The following is a 23,957-nucleotide window of genomic DNA, read 5'->3' on the forward strand; positions in this document are numbered from 1 at the left end:
TGAAGTAAGATTGGTTTGGCATGATCTGTTTTTAACAAACCTGTGCTGGCTACTAGTTATAACTTTGTTTGCTTCTAGTTGTTCACAGATCTGTTTTTTGATTATCGTTTCTAGAATCCTCCCAGGTATTGATGTTAAACTGACTGGTCTGTAGTTTCCTGAGTCTGTTTGTTTCCTTTCTTGAAGATGGGAACCACATCAGCCCTTTTCCAATCCTCAAGTATTTGCCCGGTGCACAAGGATTGACTCCATAGCTTGGTTCTTGGCTGTGCAGGCCTTCTGGAAAGGCCTTTGACTGTGAAATGCAGGCCTGAGTACCATTCTCAGCTGCAGAATGAAGCTCTCCTTTAGCCCCAGAAGAAGTGGGCCAGCTGGGTGGGGCTGTCTATGCTGGAAGTGAGTGGAAAAGACACCCTCACCAAAAATAAGACCTGGTGTCTCTTTTGGAGGCAAAAATAAATAAATAAATAAGACCAGGTCTTATTTTCTGGGAAACACGGTAAATCCTGACCCTTTGGGTAGCATGTCTATAATACAGGAAGTCCTCAACGTACTATCATAATTAAGCCCCAAATTTCTGTTACTAGACAAGGCAGCTGATAAGTGAATTTTGCCCCAATTAACAGCCTTTCTTGCCACAGCTGTTAATGAATCACTGCAGTTGTTAGTAACACGGTTAAGTGAATCTGATTTCCCCATTTATTTTGCTTGTTGGAAGCTCGCAAAAGATGATGATCCTGGGACACTGCAACTGTTATAAATACATGCTAGTTGCCAATTCTGGTCATGTGACCGTGGAGATGCTGTAACGCTTGTGTGAAAAATGGTGTGGGAGATGAAAATATAGCTCCCTCCTCATATAAGATGAGGCTGGAGCAAACCTGTGATAGGCCCCACAGTAGTGATTTAAAACAAAACTTTGACTTGAAGTTTATACTATTTCACAATATGAACATACTATTTGTAATCTGCTGACCTCTGTGCAATAAGAAAATGCAAAGGAGATAGGTCTATGTATATTTGGAACATGAGTATCGTAACCGTGGGAGAAATAGGGAACTGAAAGTATATTTAGAACATAAGGACTGGAATAGAAAGAAATAGGGAACTGAAAGTAGCTGATGGATGTGGGTTCCAATGTACACGGGTATATGTGGAAAGTTATGTTCAGCAGGGAGTCAGTAAGAGGTCAGCAAAAGTCAGCAAACCATCTGACTACTGTCTTAGAACAAGAAAGGGTATAAAAGGTTGGGACTGGACCTGATTGATTTGCCATTGGCCTATAGCTGTCCTATTGGATTCTGCTATTGTCATATGGTCCTCATTGCAATGGGTTATTAATGTACATGATGATGTGTTATTATGCTTGCTATGTTCCAAATTATTAGAAAAATAAACCTCTGAATCTTAAAGTAAGAATTATTGGTTTGTGTTGCTGTCTCTTGTATTTTCCATTGGGTTTTTTCCACAACAATGGTCATAAGTCGATTTTTTCAGTGCCATTGTTAACTTTGAAGGTCGCTACCTGAACTGTTTATAAGTTGAAGACTACCTGTACTTCTTAATCCAAATCCAATTCTAATTCTCACTTTGGTCAAAGGAAGGAGGCAGGAGGAGAAATGCTTCAAAAAGAGGAGAAACTAATGGCCACTTGAATTTTCAGTTAATTTAAAAGATACACTAACTTAGTGTTCAAGACATGTTATGCATGGGGAAAGGAAAAAGATGATCAAATTCCGTAAAAGAGGGCTGACATTTAACATTTTAGCTCCTTTTGTCCCCCTGACCTTTTGTATAGCTGGTTGGAGCAACTCATAGGAACATATTTTCACATCAAATATCCATATTTATACTTGAACTATAACTTCCATTCTTCTAGGCAGTGTTTAATATATTGTACCACATAAAAATAAAAGTAAAAAACCCTTTGTGAGAATATGTAAGGTGGCAGTGGGTTTAAAATGGGCAAATTCTGAACAGCTGAGTCAAGCCTACATGGATATAAAACAGAATTATATTTTTAAAAAAAGAACAGGTGCAAGGAATTTAAAATATCTCCAGGAAAGAAAAATGTGATAGTTATACACAAAAGAAGCTTGCATTTATAATTATTGCCATCTGTCTCCCCCCTCCCCCATATTTTTGGATTATGCAACAGAATGCCTCTGTGCTCTTCAGTTGCATTTAAATGCCTATTTGCAATTAGAAGCATGATCATTTTGAAATCTGATCTATTTGGATGTCATTCAGGGCCAAGGTAGAGTTTGAAGAGAGCTTAATACCAATGCGTACGAGCCATTGTGGTGCAGTGTTAGAATGCATTATTGCAGGCTGCCGACAACCTGGAGTTCAATCCTGACTGGCTCAAGGTTGTCTTAGCCTTCCATCCTTCTGAGGTCAGTGAAATGAGGACCCAGATCCAAAAAAAACTTGACAGACTTGGACAATGGGCTCTATCCAACAACATGAAATTTAATGTGGAGAAAAGCAAGGTTTTACAGCCAGGGCCTGGATACAAAAACATACAAAGAATGGTTGCAGGAATTGGGTATGGCCAGTCTAGAGAAAAGAAGGAGTAGGGGTGACATGGTAGCAGTGTTCCAGTATTTGAGGGGCTGCCACAAAGAAGAAGGGGTCAACTTATTTTCCAAAGAACCAGAAGGCAAGACAAGAAACAATGGATAGAAATTAATCAAAGAAAAAAACAATCTGGAATTAAAGAGAAACTTCCAAACAGTGAGGATAATTAACCAATTGAATAGCTTGCCTTCATAAGTTGTAGGTATTTAATCACTGGAGGTTTTTAAGAAGAGACTGGACAGCAACTTGTCTGAAATGGTATAGGGCAGGCATGTCAAACTGCTGGCCCCGGCGCCGGATGCGTCATGCCGAAACCGCGCCCACCCCATTGCTGGTAATGGGGAAAAAGTCACGATACATCGCACAACGTCATGTTATGTTGTGAGTTTGACATGCCTGGTATGGGGTCTCCTGCTTGAGCAGAGGGTTGGATTAAAAGATCTCCAAGGTTCCTTCCAACTGTATTTTGATTAATTGATTGTTGGGGGCAATAGGCCGACTCCATAAACTGCTTATAGAGAGCTGTAAAGCATTATAAAGTGGTATATAAATCTAAGTGCTATTGCTATTGCTATTTAGTTGCATTCCCAAACAAACCACAAATTCTCCTCAGAAATTCTAAAGGTTCTGATTTCACTCTGATATTAAAGATTAGAACACCTTCAAATTGAGCTCATTTCAGAGATAGCCACAAGGTGTGGTCAAAAAGGTCAAGATGGGAACAACAGTATGATCAAGGTTACGGCTATTTGGGGTTTTTTTTATGCGCAATGCACATAATTCAACATCCTTGACCTTATCCTGTAGACACCCCTGGTGGTTGTAGCCAGGCGCTTTCTCACATCTTGCCTATCTCTCACACTGCATTTTCCTTCTATTATGCTACTACTATTATCACTTTCCCCACCCCCACCCGTTTCCATTTCACATCATATCCAGTATGGAAAAAGAGTCCTAGAAAAATTGCTATTATGAAACTTCTTCACTAGACCTTTTAAATGAACAGTAGACTGTTGACATGATTGCAGTCATTCATCTCCTTCCCTTCGGGTCCCTCTGCACCCAATCATCATCTCATAGGCAACTGGGAGGAGATTCCAAGGGGATCTTGTTGGCTGGAAGAAAGACTGTCTCCCCGCCGCATCTCTGTCTCTCTCTCTGTGTGTGTGTGTGTGTGTGTGTGTGTGTGTGTGTGTGTCTGTCTGTCTCTCTCTCTCTCTCACACACACACACACACACACACCTGTTGATGAAAACAATGCTGTCTTGTCAGCAGAATGTCTTCACTAGGATTGTAATACTAAGAAATATTCAGCTTGGTTTTGTTCATCTTCTTCCCTAGTTAGTGTAAAGCCTAATTCTACAATTGGATGAAATTGTAAAACTGCTTTATTGTTTAAAAAAAACCACAGCCCCTTGTGTTATTAGTGCAATGTATACCTGCCTGATCTATGTATATCCTAACCTTTAGCAACTGGGAGGAGATTCCAAGGGGATCTTGTTGGATTTTTAGCAGTCTCTCCGTTTTCAAGAACTTAAACCACTAACTCATCATTCAATAACTTCAGAAGAAGGGAAACAAAAAGGCAATTCATACCCCGATCTAATGCTTTATTGCTTTCCAGGAAAAACACAACTCTTGATAAGCCCTGCAGAGTTGTCTCCCTTTTCCCACCAGTTCCCATAGTACCTGCTGTTGAAGTCCATGGTTCAAGATCTCTGCTCAGTCTCTTTTTCCAAACTCTCTCTGTTTTTGTTCAGTCACTGGCCATCATAGAATTCAAAATTATTAAATGCTACATTCTTCACATTTTACACAAGCAGGTATTCTAACTAATGTGGCTGCCAGATTTTTGTTGCAATTTGTCTTAATAAAAAAAAAACTGGAAAAGTACACTATGTGTGTATATGTTTAAAGAAGGAAAATAAAGTGTTAAAACCTGAAAAAACTTTAAAGAGTTTTCCTATGATAAATTACTCCCTTCATGGATTACTGCCTTCTCGTGGCGAAGGGGCTTGCGTAATTCAATGAAGCTGTGAGCTATGCCATGCAGGGCCACCCAAGACGGACAGGTCATAGCAGAGAGTTCTGACAAAACGTGATCCACTGGAGAAGGAAATGGCAACCCACTCCAGTATCTTTGCCATGAAAACCCTATGGACAGTACCAAAAGGCAAAACAATATGATGCTGGAAGATGAGCCCCTCAGGTCAGAAGGCGTCCAATATGCTACTGGGGAAGAGCAGAGGGCTAGTACTAGTAGCGCCAGAAAGAATGAAGCGACTGGGCCAAAGCCAAAAGGACGCTCAGCTGTGGATGTGTCTGGTGGTGAAAGGAAAGTCCGATGCTGTAAAGATATTTTCTCCATAGGAACCTGGAATGTAAGATCCATGAATCAAGGAAAGCTGGACGTGGTCAAACAAGAGATGACAAGACTGAACATCGACATCTTAGGAATCAGCGAACCAAAATGGACAGGAATGGGTGAATTTAATTCAGATGACCATCAGGTATACTACTGCAGGCAAGAATCCCTCAGAAGAAATGGAGTAGCCTTCATAGTCGATAAAAGAGTAAGAAAAGCAATATTGGGATACAATTCCCAAAATGACAGAATGATCTCAGTTCGAATCCAAGGCAAACCATTCAATATCACAGTAGTCCAAGTCTATGCCCCAACTACCGGTGCTGAAGAGGATGAAATTGACCGGTTCTATGAAGGCCTACAGCACCTTATAGAACTAACACCAAAAAATGATGTCCTTATCATCATGGGGGATTGGAATACTAAAGTAGGAAGCCAAAAGATAACCAGAATAACAGGCAAGTTTGGCCTTGGGGTACAAAATGAAGCAGGGCACAGGCTGATAGAATTTGTCAAGAGAATACGATGGTCATAGCAAACACTCTTTTCCAACAACCCAAGAGATGGCTCTACACATGGACATCACCAGAAAGTCAACACAAAAATCAGATTGACTATGTGCTCTGCAGCCAAAGATGGAGAAGTTCTATACAGTCAGTAAAAACAAGACCAGGAGCTGACTGTGGCTCAGACCATGAGCTTCTCGTAGCAAAGTTTAGGCTTAAATTGAAGAAAGTAGGGGAAAGCACTAGGCCACTCAGATATGAATTAAATCATATCCCTGTTCAATGTACAGTAGAGGTGACAAATAGATTTAAGGAATTAGATCTGATAGACAGAGTGCCTGAAGAACTATGGACAGAGGTTCGCAACATTGTACAAGAGGTAGCAACTAAAACCATCCCAAAGAAAAGAAATGCAAGAAAGCAAAATGGCTGTCTGAGGAAGCTTTGCAAGTAGCTGAGGAAAGGAGGGAAGCGAAAGGCAAGGGAGAAAAAGAAAGATACACTCAATTGAATGCAGAATTCCAAAGAATAGCTAGAAGAGATAAGAATGCCTTCTTAAATGAACAGTGCAAAGAAATAGAAGAAAACAATAGAATAGGGAGGACCAGAGATCTCTTCAAGAAAATTGGAGAGATGAAGGAAACGTTTAATGCAAAAATGGGCATGATAAAGGACCAAAATGGCAGGGACCTAACAGAGGCAGAAGAGATTAAGAAGAGGTGGCAAAATTACACAGAAGAACTATACAAGAATGAGCTTAACGTTCCTGATAACCACGATGAGGTGGTCACTGACCTCAAGCCAGACATCCTAGAATGTGAAGTGAAGTGGGCCTTAGAAAAACTGAGCAACATCAAAGCTAGTGGAGGTGACAGTATTCCACCTGAGCTATTCAAAATCTTAAAAGACAATGCAGTAAAAGTGCTATACTCAACTTGCCAGCAAATTTGGAAAACTCAACAGTGGCCACAGGATTGGAAAAGATCAGTTTACATTCCAATTCCAAAGAAAGGCAATGCCAAAGAATGTTCAAACTATTGCACCATTTGCACTCATTTCACATGCTAGTAAAGATATGCTTAAAATCTTACAAGCTAGACTCCAGCAGTATGTGGATCGAGAACTACCAGAAGTACAGGCAGGATTTCGAAGAGGCAGAGGACCTAGAGATCAAATTGCCAACATACACTGGATCATGTAGAAAACTAGGGAATTCCAGAAAAACATCTACTTCTGCTTCATTGACTATGCTAAAGCCTTTGATTGTGTGGATCGCAACAAACTGTGGCAAGTTCTTAAAGAGATGGGAATACCAGACCATCTTATTTGTCTCTTCAGAAACCTATATGCGGGTCAAGAAGCAACAGTGAGAACTGGACACGGAACCACTGATTGGTTCAAAATTGGGAAAGGAGTCCGGCAAGGCTGTATACTGTCGCCCTGCCTATTTAACTTATATGCAGAGTACATCATGAGAAAGGCAGGGCTAGATGAATCAAAAGTTGGAATTAAGTTTGCCGGGAGAAATATTAATAACCTAAGATATGCAGATGATACCACTCTAATGGCAGAAAGTGAAGAACTAAAGAGCCTCTTGTTGCGGGTGAAGAAGGAGAGTGCAAAAGTTGGCTTAAAACTTAATATTAAGAAAACCAAGATCACGGCATCCGGCCCTCTCAATTCCTGGCAAATAGACGGGGAAGAAATGGAGGTAGTGACCGATTTTATTTTCCTGGGCTCCAAGATCACTGCAGATGGGGACTGTAGCCAAGAAATTAAAAGATGCTTGCTCCTGGGGAGGAAAGCAATGGCAAATCTAAACAGCACACTAAAAAGCAGAGACATCACCCTGTCAACAAAAGTGCGTATAGTCAAGGCTATGGTCTCCCCAGTTGCAATGTATGGCTGTGAAAGTTGGACCATAAGAAAGGCTGAGCGCCAAAGAATTGAGGCCTTTGAACTATGGTGCTGGAGAAGACTCCTGCGAGTCCCTTGGACTGCAAGTCGATCAAACCGGTGAGTCCTAGAGGAGATCAACCCTGACTGCTCTTTAGAAGGCCAGATCCTGAAGTTGAAACTCAAATACTTTGGCCACCTAATGAGGAGGAAAGACTCACTGGAGAAGAGCCTAACGCTGGGAAAGATTGAGGGCAATAGAAGAAGGGGACGACACAGAATGAGGTGGCTGGATGGAGTCACTGAAGCAGTAGGTGTGAGCCTAAAATTGACTCCGGAAGATGGTAGAGGACAGGAAGGCCTGGAGGAACGTTGTCCATGGGGTCAGGATGGGTCGGACACGACTTTGCAACTAACTAACAACAACAGTAAAAAAAAAGAGAGAAAGACATAAAAAGTGCCCAAATGGGTTGGACACGACTTCGCAGCTAACAACAACAATGATAAATTACAGATACATACAAATAGAAACACTGTCCATGATGCCTGATATTGGTTACAATTCTCTCCAAATATGATGGAAGTCTTGGGGTTGATCAATCTTCAGTTGTGTTTGAAAGAAACCATCTATCCACATCTGCTCTTGGGGAATCAAAAAATCCTTAACTCTCTAGAGATGAATGAACAAATAGACTAGAAAGCACAATCTTCCTTTGAAGTTAACACTCTGAAGATTCTTCTCCATGAGGACATTTATGTGTTATGCTCCAGTCCCTGATTGCAATGCTTGATGCATTGTTTTGGGAATGAGTCTGGTGCTGTCTTTACAGTTTAAATGCAGGATAAGTTAAATAAATAATGGATAGATTTGTTTGCTTTATCCCTCCTTTCCCCTCCCCCTCCCCCTCCACTGAGCATATGATAAAATAGAGAGAGTATAGCCAAGTGCCCAGATAGTGGATTCAGCCACCTTTCAAGTTGCTCAAGTGTTTAAGAGGAACTAAACACCTATTTCTAGTGTCCTTTTGAAAAATCATTAAACCAATGTTTTTATAAATAAAAATAAAAGTAGCTGGCTGGCAGGCAACATGAGCATGAAGTGAATCAGGAGAGAATTCTTCCAGAGAATCAAGAAAGCTCTCTTCCCTAAATCTCAAAAGATTCCAGTGCCAGGAACTATAAAACATCAGTGGTTTCCACATCTAAATAAATGAGTGGGATATGTGGAGCTGAAGCAGAGACAAGTGGAACTGGGCAATTGGGTGAAGAGGATTTACCTATTGTTAAAAGAAGTTGCTAAAGCCTCAAAAAGGGGCAACAGCAAAACAACTGCTAAGGGTTTTTTTAAAAAAAAGAAAGAAGTTGAAGAGATATGGAGAGTCACTGAAACAGTTTTGAGGAGCTGAACCAAAGTTTTGTATTGGAATAGATCGGTAGAAAGATGTTTCAGGTTATTGTTGCAATTCTTTGAAACTCTCATTAATGTAGTCAAAATAGTAAAATCGAGTGATTATATACCATCAAGTTGTTTTCAATTCCTAGTGATCACAATCACATAGATTTTCTCCATGATGATTTAACTAACTTGTTAGTTAGTTAACTTGTTCTCCCAATGTTACACTCACTCATCCTCTTCTTTTTCTCTCCACCTTTCCCAGCATTGCAGCCCTTTCCAGAGAGCTATTAGGTCTTTGTATGATGTGTCTGAGATAGGATACTTCTAGCCTGGTCGTTTGTACCTTGGGTGAAAACTCTGTTTTGATTTGTTCAACGACCCTTCAGTTTGTTTTCTTGGCTGTACTCTGTATTCTCCAACACCAAAGTTCAAAGGCATCAAATGTTTTGCTATACCTAAGCCCATGAATTCCCTTGATGCATCTGGTGCTTGCTCTTGTCAATTTTATAACTAGCAGCTACGATCCTTTTGCCTCTTTCAGTCCATTTCAAGAGAAACCCAAAGCCCAATTTCAAAATAATTTCCCGCCGGTGGATTCCTGTCAGATAGGCTTGAAGATCATAACAGATAGGATGAAACTGATCAACTGAACGATGATGCAAAGGAAATGAAGGTTGTGCTGGTGGAAAGTCAAAAGATTCCGACCAAGCAGGCAGGATGAGATGTTTGGAGTGGGCTTGCCTTCCTCCCTAAGGAATTACAACTTATGTTTGGGAATCATGATTCTCATTTTGGGCCATCCAAGTGGCCTTATTTGTATTCAGCACTTTTTGCCAGCTTAAGCTAGCCAGGGGTTATTTGGGCTCTAGAAATAGGCTAAAAAAAATACAATGCATTTTTCTGAAAGTTGGTGGGACCTCCTACACTCCCGTACAGTGAAATGCATTGTATTTCAAGGCTGAGGGCTCCCTTTAAAAATCACAGAAAAATCAGAATGCAGTACATACTGATTTGAGATCCACTTAAGAAGCTCTATTAATCATCAGTGGCATTGCTGGACACTCACTATGGCATGAGAGCCTAACAACCTTCTGCTCTGATGGCACAAAGCCCCAGTATCATAGTAACAGGCATTTCAGTAGAAAGAGCCAATTCTTTGTCACTTTTCTTAGGCCAGTTTTCCTAGCCTAAGCAGTCAGCTTTCCTTGTGAATAAACACGGATACAAGTGCACTCTGTCTTATTTTTGAATAAGCATGCATGAGAGTGCTACACATTTTCTCTAAGAATGAATTTAATAGTGTATTTCCTGTGGTAATTGTGGACAATATCCAGCCCTGATTATTGTGGTTTTTAGAATGCTAAATCGGCAAGTGTCAACACCTAGCTGACCTTGGCAATGCAGGGAGATTTGGATGGGGAACTGCCTGGGAATTCAAGGGTGCTGGCTAGAATGGGAAGGGAGAAAAGCAATCTGGTAGAAGACAATTGCAAGCATCTCTAACAAGAAAAAGATGTGATCAACAAATGTCAAGCTTGATTTGAGGGCATCTTGACCTTTAAAAAAAGCATCTGCTATGCAACCCACATCTGTAATCCTGCTGACTTTTGCAAAGTTTTTGGACATAGTTCCCACTGCCCCGATGACAATGGGTTTTCATCCATAATTGTGCAGTTTCGATGGCCAGGTCGCGATATTTCGTAATTTTTTCCAGTTCTCTTTCTTCGACTCTGGCATCTCCTGGTACAGCGATATCATCAGCTGTATGCTTTGGTTCTCTACAACTGCGATATCTGGCGTGTTGTGTTCCAAATGGAGATCTGTCTGTATTCGAAAGTCCCACAAGATCTTCATCCTCTCATTCTCAACAACTTATTACTATTATTATTATTATTATTATTATTATTATTATTATTATTATTATTATTAATAATAATAATAATAATAATAATAATAGTATGCTATTGCAGAGTAGAAGTTTGGCTTTCTAAGGTACCAGCCCTGCTATAGGAAATGCTTGCCTGTTTTCCAAGATGCACCAGATGATGGTGAGCTGGTTTCGCAATCAAGAAAGAGATGACTGGTTCTTCCTGCAATGTCACCCAAGGCCCTCTCCCTTCCCAGAGCTGCTTCGCAAGCAGGTGCCACAAATGGGAAAATTCACAGCCATCTGGAACCTGCCTTCACAGAGCACCAACTCGTCTCCCCACCAAAGTGGTACCTCTTTATCTATTCACAAACAGAACATGCTTTCGAGCTGCTAGGTGGAGAGAAGCTGAAGTGAGTGACAGGAGCTCCCCCTGCCACACAGAGCTAGGGCTCGAACTGCTGGAGTTTCATCAAGCCCCTGAGCCACCATGTCTCCTACATTCAAATGATCCAAACAGATATGGGTTAATAATGTCCAAAGTAGGATTAAAATAGGCAAGTAACAATTAGTAGTTGAGGAAATGGGCAGCGGGAGAAAAGGAGAATTGTTTCTAGAATGTACTTATTATATAGACATATTGTTTCCAGGTTACTACAATAAATTTGTCATTATATGTTAATATTTAAAATACCAAAAGTGTGTAGATTTTTTACTTCAAGCCACTTGCAATATTTATAGTTCAAGGAAATAAATTGCCAGTCTCAATAAATTTATATAACAAAGAATGATTTTACCCAATCCAAACCTAGCAAATTTGCACTTCAAACGTGTACTTAGTACTCCCTTTCTTTCACTGTGGATAAATTCTTAGTATATATAATCTCAAGAGTTCAAAAAAGGATGCATAAAAAGACTTATGAGGCTGTTTCCTTTCTTAAAGGCAGCACTAGTCATCAAACAATTTGCAATGGCCATAATAGAAGCTAGGGTAGTGTTACCTATGGGAATAAAATTATTAAACAAAAACCAGCCAAGCTAGGCACTTTGGGGGCTTAGAAAAAGACTTATGCGGTTACTATTTCTGAGCTTCAACTTTATGATTATTTGGATGTAAATTCCAAAGATTCTTGAAGCAGCAGCATGTTTGAGAACAAGACTTTGTTGGAGCACGGGGTACCAAGATTAACTCAGAACTTTGCCAAAGAAGTCCATCTCCAAAAAAGTGCACATTTTTCATTCTTCCAAAGCAACAGGCAGGATCCAAAGCAACTGGCTAGCAAGGGCAGCTAAAAATTATAGGCCTCTGCTCATTCTCTATGACAAGAAACAAAACATCCTAATCGTCAGGAAGCCAAACTCACTTCCCTAAACCGTGTTAAATTTACAGGAAAAACCTTACATTTCTCGTTGCAATCCCCACCCTAAACCCAACGGCTTATTTCATAAACTGCTTTATTGAATAAAACATCATTATTCTCAATGTTTTACTGAATAAACTGTTATGTATGCAGGCACCTGCATAGCAACAGCTACCAGGGGGCGATGGCCTAAACAGTTTTGGCAGGAAACCCAGTTTCGGCGGGAAACCTAAGGCCAACCCCATTGGCTGTTCGCTTACCTGGCTAGGTATTTAAGGCCAGGTAACCCTCATTCCCCAGTTCGCTACACCCCTCCAATAAAGAGCTGAACTCACACACCGGCTGGCGTCTCTTACTTGCCCACTACACAATATAAACTCTCTTTCTCTGACTACATCGCTATGACTTCTGTTTGTAACCGTGCTAGGTCATAAATCATGATTTACGAACTGCTAAGGCCATCCTGACACAAGCGCCAGACTGCCCCCTGCTCAAACACTATGCCAGGAGTCTTCAAACTTGGCCCTTTTATGACTTGTGGACTTCAATTCCCAGAGTCCTTCAGCCAGGCACACTGGGTGAGGAATTCTGGGAGTTGAGGTCCACAAGTCATAAAAGGGCCAAGTTTGAAGACCTCTGCACTACGCGAACGACAGAGAAGATTCTGCAGCGGCACAAAACCCCAACCACCTCTTCAGTTCAGGGCGGGGCTGCGGCCTCCACGTGATTTTCCCGTCAGAACTACAAGGCCCGTCACTCCCTGGGCGCGAGGGCTCGCGGCGTCGCGTTCGTTGCTAGGATCTCCTAACGGTCCCTCTTCCTTTTTCAGCTGCGGCCAAATGCCGTTGCCGCCGCCGTCGCCGCTCTCTCCAGCTCGGGTGTTCGCCGAGTTGGTGTCCCCGCCGGTCGGCTCGGGCACGGGAGAGGTTGACCCGGCCAGAGCCGCCTTAGGAGGGCCGCTTGGGAGGGAAGTTCACGTGAGCGGCAGCGCGGAGCTCAGCGCCGGACCGGATCGGGCCAAGGTCACGGTTTATTTGAGAAGCAGGAAAGGGGAAGCCGGCGCAGCGCAGAGCAGCGTCGCTCGAAGACTAGACTACATTGCCCAGACGGTTCGGCAGCGCGGCGGCATCTCGGTGGGTAAAGAAAAGAAGAGTCCCCCCACCCTCCCCTGCGCGCAGTCGCAGTAGGTCTCCCGCCCTTGGCGAGGGCCGCTCGTCTCGTGCGAGCGGGCTCAATCGTTCCTGGCTTTAGTCCCACCGTTCCAGAGGCAGAGAACTCGCGTCTTAGCCAGGTAGTAAGGTTAAGTATGTTTCTGAGACTTTTGCGGTCGCCGTCACGCTAAAAACTACCCGTGTTTCATGCCCACCTGGTTTTAGCTAGCACGGGGAAGCCCTAGCCGCGCTTCAGGCGCACAACGTCGTGGCTGAATTAGGCTAAGACAGTGGTAGGCAACCTCGGCTCTTTTATGACTCATGGACTTCAACTCCCAGAATTCCTGAGCCAGCCAAGCTGGCTCAGGAATTCTGGGAGTTGAAGTCCATGAGTCATAAAAGAGCCGAGGTTGCCTACCCCTGGGCTAAGATATGCTTGGCTAATTGGTGGCTCGGCGAGCTCTACACATCGAAATACTTGGATAAAGGATCATCTGGATAGTCCCCCTATCCATTCCAGGGGTAGGCAGTCGTGAATGGTTTTTATAATGTTGCGTAGGGTTATTCACCAAGAATTGATCTCAGCTTATTTGATTTGAATCTCACTTGTCATTCAGGAGCCCGTGGCAGCGTACACAGCATAAAGTGTTTTTAATTGCAGCACCAAGGCTGTGAATTAGATTGAGTTTAGGGAGATTCATTGGCTCAGAATCACCAAGGAGTTGGGGTTGCTAGTAGTCCAGTACCTTTTATCACTAGGGTACTCTTGCTCGAGGTATATCAATGGTAATATACCTTCTTTATTTACCCTGCCGGATCAGATACAGAGCTGTGGTTTGTACCTTCCTACTACTAAAGACTTCCTACTCCACCATTGTGTCATGCCTTCCCAATCCACCATCCCAAAGGAAGGATTATTTCTCTGCATATTCCTATGATAATACATATTACTTGGCCGCCATGAAGCGGTGTCATTGGGCAACTAGCAAGAGAGTTATGTACTGATCTAAGTCATAATTTCTCCTGAGTTCATATGAATGTAATTCCAACCCATTTTCATACTTTGTTCAGCCATGAAACTTACTGAGTGCCTTTTGATGCCTCATAAAACCTAGATACAAGACATAACTCTGTTGAAAAAATTTTGAGGGGAAAAAAACACAAAAGTAAAAATATAAATATACTGTATGTGGCCTTCTAGTCAGTCAGGCTCCTGGTCACTCCATAGTCAAATTCATGCAATTTTTAGGCAACATTTTCAGAGGTGCTTTTCCATTGCCTTCTTTCTAGGGCTGAAAAAGTGATAGCCTAAAGTCACCCAATTGATACTAGCCACTATATTTGAATTTATGTTAATCACAGTTTGTAATACAGTTCAAAAACTCCTAGAGAATAATTCAGTTTCTTTTGATGATTTATGATACTATTGAGTAACATTTTATTTCTGTTAGGAATTTATAGGTACCAGTAATTTAGGATATTCCTGATACTGCAGTCTTTCAAAGCATAATTTGTTAAGTATTGTTGGAAATTGTTCACTCAATCCATGCTTATTAGGATTGTTTATCCCTTTGAATTTGAAGGCAAAAAGATTTTTCATAAGATTCCAGGAAGGGTCACAACTGCTTTAAGAAACTGCAGCAGCAACTTCTACTTTGAAGCACTTTTTTACTTTTGAATCAAACAAATGGTTAAATGTTTTCATGGTAAAATATGAGCTAAAACATTGCTTAAGAAAGGATGTTAAGGTTGGATCTTGACTTAATCCTTATTAATATAACTCTGTTGATTTTAGTGAGTCTGTTCCAGCTCCAACATTCTTTTGCTGTTTTGAAATACATTGCTATATTCTGTTGTTTCTAGTACCTAAAAGAGCATTGTTTTTAAGTAGTGGACTTAAAATGATCATTTTTCCTCCCCAAGGAAAATGATGTGACTGTGACAAAAAACTTCAGTAGAATAGAAAATGCATATAAGATGGAAGCAGAGGCAAGTATTTTAAATAAGAGCACATTTAGTCTCAAATATGTTTATTTTGATTTGACAAAAGTTTTAAAACTCCTCTAGATATAGATTGTTAATTTTATTAAATTAATTCATTTCCTTTGTCATTTAGCATTGTATCATGTTAAAGCTAGTTTAGAATTTTAATGGGAAACTTAATGGAAGTATTCTGAAAATATGTAATTAATTGCTGTGGTATCTTGGGACAAATGTCTCTTCTGCTTATCTTGTATGTTGATCAACTAAGAATGGGGAGTATTTTCAAGTAGTATATAAAGTGAATACATAGACAGCACTATTGAAGAGATGTGATGCTAACCTGTAGCATAGATTCATATTTGAAAGTGTATACCTTTATTTAAATTGCAGCTTATCTAATGAAGATCTCTCTTATAGATTATTTTGGTCCTAATTTAATACTAGTAGATACTAGCAAATGCTTTAAAATAGAGAAGTACAGGTAGTCCTCAATGTACAACAGTTCATTTAGTGACTGTTTGAAGTTACAACAGCACTGAAAAAAGTGACTTATGACAGTTTCTCACACTTACGACCATTGCAGCATCCTCATGGTCAAGTGGTCAAAATTCAAATGCTCAGCAACTGACTCATATTTATGACTGTTGCAGTATCCCGGCGTCCTGTGATCCCCTTTTGCAACCTTCTGACAAGCAAAGTCAATAAGAAAGCCAGATTCACTTAACAACCCTGTTATTAAATTAACTGCAGTAATTCACTTAACAGCTGTGGCAAGAAAGGTCATAAAATGGGGCAAAATTCATTTAACAAATGTTTCACTTAGCAACAGAAATTTTGGGCTCAATTGTGGTTGTAAGTCAAGGACTACTTATATTTCAACACCTTAAATGATGCTTAGAATTTTTTTTTTTAAAAAAGTCTTATTTTTCTCTGCATCACTTAGGTGTTGAAGTATTTCCCTATTTTTAAGGTGCATAATTTGTAACCATTTGCATAGTTCTCATTGACCTGAATTTTTATGTTAGTGTTTGTCAGGATCACCCCATAGTACAGAAGAAGAAAGCTTCATGTGGATAGTAGATAGTAGATAGTTTTATAAATTTGCCCATTTTTAAGTATTTTGTTTAATATAAAGAAAAATAAGTTATGTGTTTAACTGACTGCGCTTTGCAGCCCTATTAGATTTCTTAAGTAGATTTAATAGTAGATTAATATTTATATATAATATTGCTTGCCAATGCTCCAAGATTGGATTTACTGCATTGGGGTATTAACTAGTTGCATCAGTTGTATCTTAAGTATTTTCAGATAATACCCTAGCCAGAACTTGATTTTTAATTCACTATACTTGGTTTACTTTTGAGATTGTGACCCAGCTTTATAATAGTAAACATTGTGCGAGACAGAGAGTAAATAAAAAAAAAGTGAGAAGCTGGAAAAGATCCATATATACTGCTATCTTTTGTTTTTGTCATCTTGCATTTAAACCATTGGAAAAAAGCTTCTACATTTTTATACTCACAGGTCTGCATTATATTTACTGATTTTGGGAAAATGCAAGATACATGTAATCATCTTGTTGAGAAACTAGATAAATCTGTTATCATCAGCTCACCTTACTTTTACCATACAGTGGAGGCTGTAGATACCCTTCGGTAAGTTTCTCCATACATTTCCCAAGAAGGTGTATATTTCTGGCTTGTGAATTTCACTGTGAATGTGTGTTCCAAATTACAAAAGTAAAAATGCTATTTTGTTGCTCAGCTTGAAGAGGACTGACTGTGCCATACATAGAGATTGGGACTTTAATAGTTGTCCTTTGGGCCAGGGTTGTTAGTCAGACCTAAAACTGATCATCAGGTTCACACCAGCATCTCCACATAGCTGTAGAGGAATGCCATCACCACTGCGTTACTAATAAAAAGACTGGAGTTACTCTGGCAGATTGCTATTGTAATATGTATTGTATGTGTTGACAGTCTTGGAGGTGGGAGAGATTGAGAAATATTGCAGAATGTTAGAATGAATTACTGAATTAGACAAGTTGGGCACATTTTTCATCTCCCAACTTTCCTCCTTTAATTTAGGGAAGGTAATAATATAAGAAATGAGCAGTAATATTGTAACAAAAAGAAAGTTCTAGTAAAATAAGGTCATTGTTATTAGTATTACTATTGTCAAGGGACACGGTGGCTCAGTGGGTTAGGACGCTGAGCTTGTTGATCAGAAGGTCGGCAGTTTGGCGGGTCGAATCCCGAGTGCCGCGTAACAGAGTGAGCGCCTGTTACTCGTCCCAGCTTCTGCCAACCTAGCAGTTCGAAAGCACGTAAAAATGCAAGTAGAAAAATAGGGACCACTACGGTGGGAAGGTAACAGCGTTCTGTGCACCTCTGGCGTCTAGTCATGCCAGCCACATGACCACAGAGACATCCTCAGACAAACTGGCTCTTCGGCTTGGAAACGGAGATGAGCACTAGCCCCTAGAGTTAGAAACGACTAGCACGCATGTGCGGGGGAACCTTTACCTTTACCTTATTACTATTGTCATTCTTATTATAACTCACTTTTATTTTTTCTGCAACTGAAAGTTGGATAATGTTGTCTCCTATTTTCCCCACAAGAAAATGAGGTAGGTTGGGCTGAGGGAAAGTGAGTGGCCCAAGTTACCGATTCACCTACAGATGGCTTTCTAGTATTGCAACATGTAACTAAATTAAGGAAACCAACAGAATAGCAATAAATTTTTAAAAATGGGGTTGTACTTATTTGAAGTATTTTTAATCTGATCTTCATATTTCCAGGATGGTGTATGGAGAACAGTGATAAAATAGTCTTGCACTCAACTATACAATTATCATAGTTTACAAGGAAAAAGGAATAAGTAAGGGGGGGGAAAACAAGTTTGGCTCCTAAAAATTACTTTGTTTTTCTTTCAGAAAAGAACAGGTTTTTAAATACTATTAAGAGAAGACTTGTAACTATGCGATACCAAAAATGTGTGTAATTATGTGCCTAGATGTGGAGTTATGTGATGCTGATGTTATATAATAACACTTCTCACTCTATAGTTGGACTTCACTTTACCTGAAATAAATGTCATCAAATTCTGAGTTTGAAAGCATAAAACTCCAATTTAAATAAGAACTGATTAACTAACTCTTGCTGATCTTTCTTTTCAGGAGGCAGGTGTGTGTTTCTGCTGTTAGAAGTGCTCAGCAAAAAGCTCAAGAAGTTTGCCAATTATTTGGACACTCCCTAGGGAAACCTCTGCTAATCAAGGAAGAAGAGGTAAAGGAGTCGGAAGGTCATCTTGAAGATCATGTAGACAATTCTTCAGATTTATTCAGTTTTCAGCAGAAACTCCAAAGTGCCACCATCTACATTTCTGCAAGGGTATTTGCCATATTTGAAATAAAGGGAGAGAAGAAGAGGAAAAATGCTGCTCTTATAAAAGTGAATTAATTAACCTCTACAACCATTAATTAAACTTTGTTTAACCTTTATAAAGAAGAATGTACTCAGGAAGCTCTACTAGATTTTTCCATAGTCTTAAATTTAAAATTATTTATTTATTTTATTTTATTACATTTATATACTGCCCTTTCCCGAAGGACTCAGGGCGGTTTACAGGGTGATTAAAAAACAGAGATACAAAAGTTAAAAACAGATTAAAAAAATTATATTCGTCCCTGCATGAGTAAAACTCCAGTTAAAATTAAGGTTAAAACTAAAATTAAAATTCTCAGCCTGGGCCAGAGAGCTCGAAGAGCCAGGTCTTCAGGTCCCGGCGGAATGAACGGAGGTCGGGGGCAGTCCTCAGCTCCACTGGCAGCTGGTTCCAAAGGGCAGGTGCACCCACTGAGAAGGCCCTATCCCTGGGTGTCGTCCGCCGGCAATCTCTTACCGGTGGCACCCTGAGAAGACCCTCCCTGTGGGAGTGCACTGGACGAAGGGAGTTTGATGCCGGCAGCAGGTGTTCCCTGAGATATCCCGGACCCAAGCCATTTAGGGCTTTATAGGTCATCACCAGCACCTTGAATCTCACCCGGAGGGCAACCGGGAGCCAATGCAGCTCGTGGAGTAGAGGTGTTACATGGGAGTATCGGGAAACCCCCATCACAACTTGCGCGGCCGCATTCTGCACCAGCTGAAGCCTCCGAGTGGTCCTCAAGGGCAGCCCCATGTAGAGAGCGTTGCAGTAGTCTAAACGGGAGGTCACGAGCGCATGAGTGACTGTGCGTAGGGCATCTCGGTCCAGATAGGGTCGCAACTGGCGCACCAGGCGAGCCTAGGCAAAAGCCCCCCTGGTCACGGCTCCTATATGGTCTTCAAAATTGAGTCGTGAATCCAGGAGGACGCCCAAGTTGCGAGCCCTATCAACGGGGGGTAACACCTCACCCCCCCATCGTTAGAGATGGAATTGTCTGGTTGACCCGAGATGCCGATATGCACAGCCACTCAGTCTTGGCGGGATTGAGACGAAGCCTGTTTCTCCCCATCCAGACCTGGACCGCCTCCAGGCAACGGGACATTACAGTGGAACTATAAGTAGAAACGCCTTCAATTAAATGGGGTGAAAAATGTGGATCCCTGCTAGTGTTCTTAAAAAGTCATTGTTCAGATGTTATATCTAAAATTAATGGAAAGCTTTATTTAGCTATCATTATACAACGCAAGAAAATGCTCACCGAGCATCATTTTGAAGTAATCACTGAGTCAATTCTGTTGCTCAACAAGGCAAACATAGGTACGTGTACCTTGTAGGTAGATGTACCTTTATCAGTGGGTTCTGCCTTTTTAAGAGCATTTGTTAGTACAACTTCTTGGAAAACTGGTTATTTGAAAGTCATATTCAGAGTTACTATTATATAGCAGCCAGTAGTCCTATTGTGTATATAAATTTATTCTAAGACCTAAAAAATAATTTTGTTAATGCAGCAAGCAGTACATGTGTGGTTTGGTGCAAAGCAATCTGCTTTTTAAATAAAATATTTGTACAATAGCTTCATTGTGGCTTTCTTATTGCTAAGTTGCAAATTGCTTTCAGTTAGGCTTTGTTCAAGAAGTATTAAGGAAATTGTTTTTCTCAATGCTTTATAACCCAAAGCAAATTGGTTCAGTACTTTGCACTAGGACACCAATTTTAATGAAAAAAGGTAATCTTGGGTAGGTTAATTTTCTTCAGTTTTGATTCTTCTACTTAGAAATATTTTCTGCAGGATTTCTAAGATTTTCAGATTTATGTATGGTACCCACACAATTGTGATAGGACTTCCAGTTGTGCCAAGATGGAAAACTATCTTCATATATGCTAAATGTACAGGTGCCTATGGAAGATCCTGAACCTCAGGACATATTGCAGGCATGGCTTGCTTCTTAACAATATCTGAACATGGCTAAAGTATACATTGTAGCAAGCCAGAAGCTAACTCAGACTCTGTACTTTAGGGAAATACAAAGAAAAGAGAAAAAGGCCTCAACAGGTAAAATCCTGAAACAGCCTAATGAAGAATTGGATTATTCTTAGAAGTTATGCTAACAATGGAAGTTAATAGGAAAAACCTATTTCATATTCCACAGCCAATAATACTTTCAACACTCACCTGGCAGCCAAGTTGAAATTTCTTGAAAGTATATTGGCTCTTGGATTAATAATGTCAATGTTTACCATCTATCCTAGGATGCTAAAATGATACCGAATAAATGCCACACAAAACAAAACAGAAAAATCTAAAAGTTTTCAGACGTTACACTGAATTGCAATTATGAGAAATCCTGAATCTTTCAAACTAATCACAGGAGGAAAAAAAGATTATTATAATAGCAAACAATTTATATTGTTGCCAAGAAAAACAATGCAAGTATAACATTGTGTAGTCATACATTGTTTTCTTGGCAACAATATAATTTTCCCCGCCCTTTGGCTTGGGTGGAATTTTCCATTTGTCTTTGCCCCTTTGGTACTAAATTCAATCTAACAAAATTCTGCAAACCTACAGGAACAAATGTATTTGAAGTTTTCTATTTCTAATTAGCTACGGCTGGATTATTTAGCAATGCAATTAATCTGTTGCCCCATTCCATTAAAGTAGACATGAAGTAGCATGAAGGGGATTTTTTAAACATTGGTTCTTCCATTATCTGTACAACTGTTTTTGAAAAAAATTTCACTGTTCCTCCTACAAGAACTTCATTAATGACAGAAATCAACACAACTTAGAAAAACGAGTTTTCTATTTATTTAAAAATAGGTATGTTACTACATTGCAGTGACAGTAATTCTTACACTTACATTCTAGCTTGTATAAAAGGATTCCAAGTATTCATCAAAACCAACATAAGTGTTTCACATAACAATAAAAGTTTCAATCAATATATATACAAAAAGAAAGGGCACTGTTCATCCAGGTGAGAGACTGCACTTTATAGTATAATTAAGGAAATTTCTAGGGGAAATTAACTTTGAAAAAACCTAAAGGTATTATAAAACGTATTTGGGATTTACATATTGTACAAAACAAGTATAGCTTTAAATGTGTCAGTTTTAAAACTAAATGTTCCAAGACAACTTCCTTATATTGTTCTACTTTATATATTTCACATTTTAAGTGATGAAAGTTTTATTTAAAAATAAAGTCATGTGAACTGATTATTCAGATTTAACTTATTTTTCAGATTTTTGCAGTGATGGTCCAAAAATGTAACAAATAATGTGACAACTTGTTTCTTTAGGTGTATGTTTGATATGTACACGTCAAATGCCATCTGTGCAAGTGTACAAATTCTGTGCAAATATTTTGTAATTTCTAGAGCAAGCATTTTGTCAACAATTCATTTTCTATCACAGCAGTTCTTGATATGTTTTAACTGTATTTTTAAAAAGATATTTTTTTAAAAAAAAATCAGTATCTCCTATCTATGCAAAATAAGTCATTGGTTAATTTTTTTTGTTTTAACAGAAATAATTCCTAAAATTATACATTTTTAAAAAAAGATTTGGGGCTTGGTTTTTGTAATTCCACAAATAATGCCACTAGTGTCTTCACTCCACCCTATCCCTTTTATATTTTAAAACTATATTGAGTTGAATCCCATCATATCCCTGCAGAAATGTACTCTTCTGCTAGTGGGAAATGTTATGAAACATACATAACAGACAAAATCAATACCTTAGTTGCCCTTGCACAACAAAAAACATTAATAAACCAACACCAGCACTTTCAGAGTTTACAATAATGTTAGATTTTATCTTTCAACCTTTCTGAAAGTTTTCAAAGAGCTCTGAACTGAAAACAAAAACATGAAAAAAAAATTCTATAGCCAATTGTAACTACAAATTGTGTAAAGATAACATCTTAAAAATGCAAGACCAGTGATTTATGTTAGAAATGATATTCAGACTTAGCCATCATGTATGAAATGTACATCTTTTTAAAATATAAACATTTGTACATTATTTACAGTAGAAACTGAGCAGCCCTTTTATCAGATAAATCCTTAGCTCCAATTATATGAAGTGCAAGATTAACAGATACATGAGAATGTAAAATAAAAGCCCGATCCAGTCGGTTCCTGTTACATCTATGCAGCATTCCCACAACTGAACTGTTCACCTGTGGGGGTTTTGCAGATGGCGGGGAGAGGTCAAAGCATACTCTTCTGTATGCCTCTTGACGCAAACTAGAAATGCAAAGTGGACTGGATTGTGCCCTAAACCTTCTAGTACAGGGGTCTTCAAACTTGGCCCTTTTATGACTTGTGGACTTCAACTCCCAGAATTCCTCAGCCAGCTTTGCTGGCTGAGGAATTCTGGGAGTTGAAGTCCACAAGTCATAAAAGGGCCAAGTTTGAAGACCCCTGTTCTAGTACATCAAGCGGGAGAGGGTTTATGTCAGAGCAGAGGTGACAATCTTCAGCTCCCTGGGACAAACTCTCTTTACAGAAAAGAAAAACTCCAGACCCTTTGATGGGTCCTTTGTAAAATTATTTAAGATTATTAAAGCTTGTGTAACTGAAATCCTAAATTGGTACTTCAAGAACATTTGTATTACAGCATATGACAGATCTGTTTGTGTGTACACATATACATGCCCATTTTAAAACTGATATGCAATACATGTAGCATGACTTGTAGAATGTCTGACAAAGATGAAGTAATATTCATTGATAAAATTGATATGGTACAAATCGTACTATCGATTACTCTTAGGTGCAAATGTACCTTAGAACAATCAATTCAATATAGGAAGACAATTCTTTCTATGCTTCATTACTGCTCACTAACAAAAATGATCAAATTCTTAAATTTGGAATTTTTCAATTTTTAAAGTGAAAAACTTATTTTGCAATGAATGTGGAATACTTTTCTATCAGACCACAGTATACTAACCATAGTTAACAATGAAATAATCAAGTAGCTAACATTTTGAAACTAATGCTCCGTGCTGTATCAGAATCCTTTTTTAGGTTATATTAAACATTTGCTTTTATTACTGCCAAGTTTGTAAGATAATTTGTATAGTATCCATAAGTACCAAGAGATGATATGTACATAAATATTTTATGTAAATATGCCAAGAAATATATATTCCTAAAGATAGTATAATATAATCCATAATACATTTTATTATAGATCATCACAAATTATCGAACCATGAATTATTGCTTATCTATGTGCTAAATGAAAATTGTTTTTGTTGGTATAGCAAGAATCTTGTAAATCAGTCAAACCAAAGAAATTGAAGTCAAGTCAAGCTTAATCTTATTTAGGGAAAGTAGCATAGCTACAGTGTTACAGATACTATTTTTGAAGAAAATTCCCAAATAATATTAGAAAAAAGATAAGGACAGT

At 39.3% G+C, this 23,957-nt stretch overlaps 1 protein-coding gene across 1 annotated transcript; it reads left to right on the forward strand.

Annotated features, from left to right (window-relative positions):
- Window positions 1-12,811: 12,811 nt before the first annotated feature.
- IRAK1BP1 (interleukin 1 receptor associated kinase 1 binding protein 1) lies at window positions 12,812-20,551 on the forward strand (the record flags this gene model as incomplete). The annotated part of the gene is made up of 3 exons (XM_083377673.1): window positions 12,812-13,105; window positions 16,631-16,761; window positions 18,286-20,551. 3 exons carry the CDS (start codon window positions 12,812-12,814, stop codon window positions 18,566-18,568), a joined length of 708 nt encoding a protein of 235 aa, XP_083233799.1. The 3' UTR covers window positions 18,569-20,551.
- Between the last annotated feature and the right edge of the window lie 3,406 nt (window positions 20,552-23,957).

This window comes from Vipera ursinii (assembly GCF_947247035.1).
Source record: "Vipera ursinii genome assembly, chromosome: 1".
Taxonomy (NCBI): domain Eukaryota; kingdom Metazoa; phylum Chordata; class Lepidosauria; order Squamata; family Viperidae; genus Vipera; species Vipera ursinii.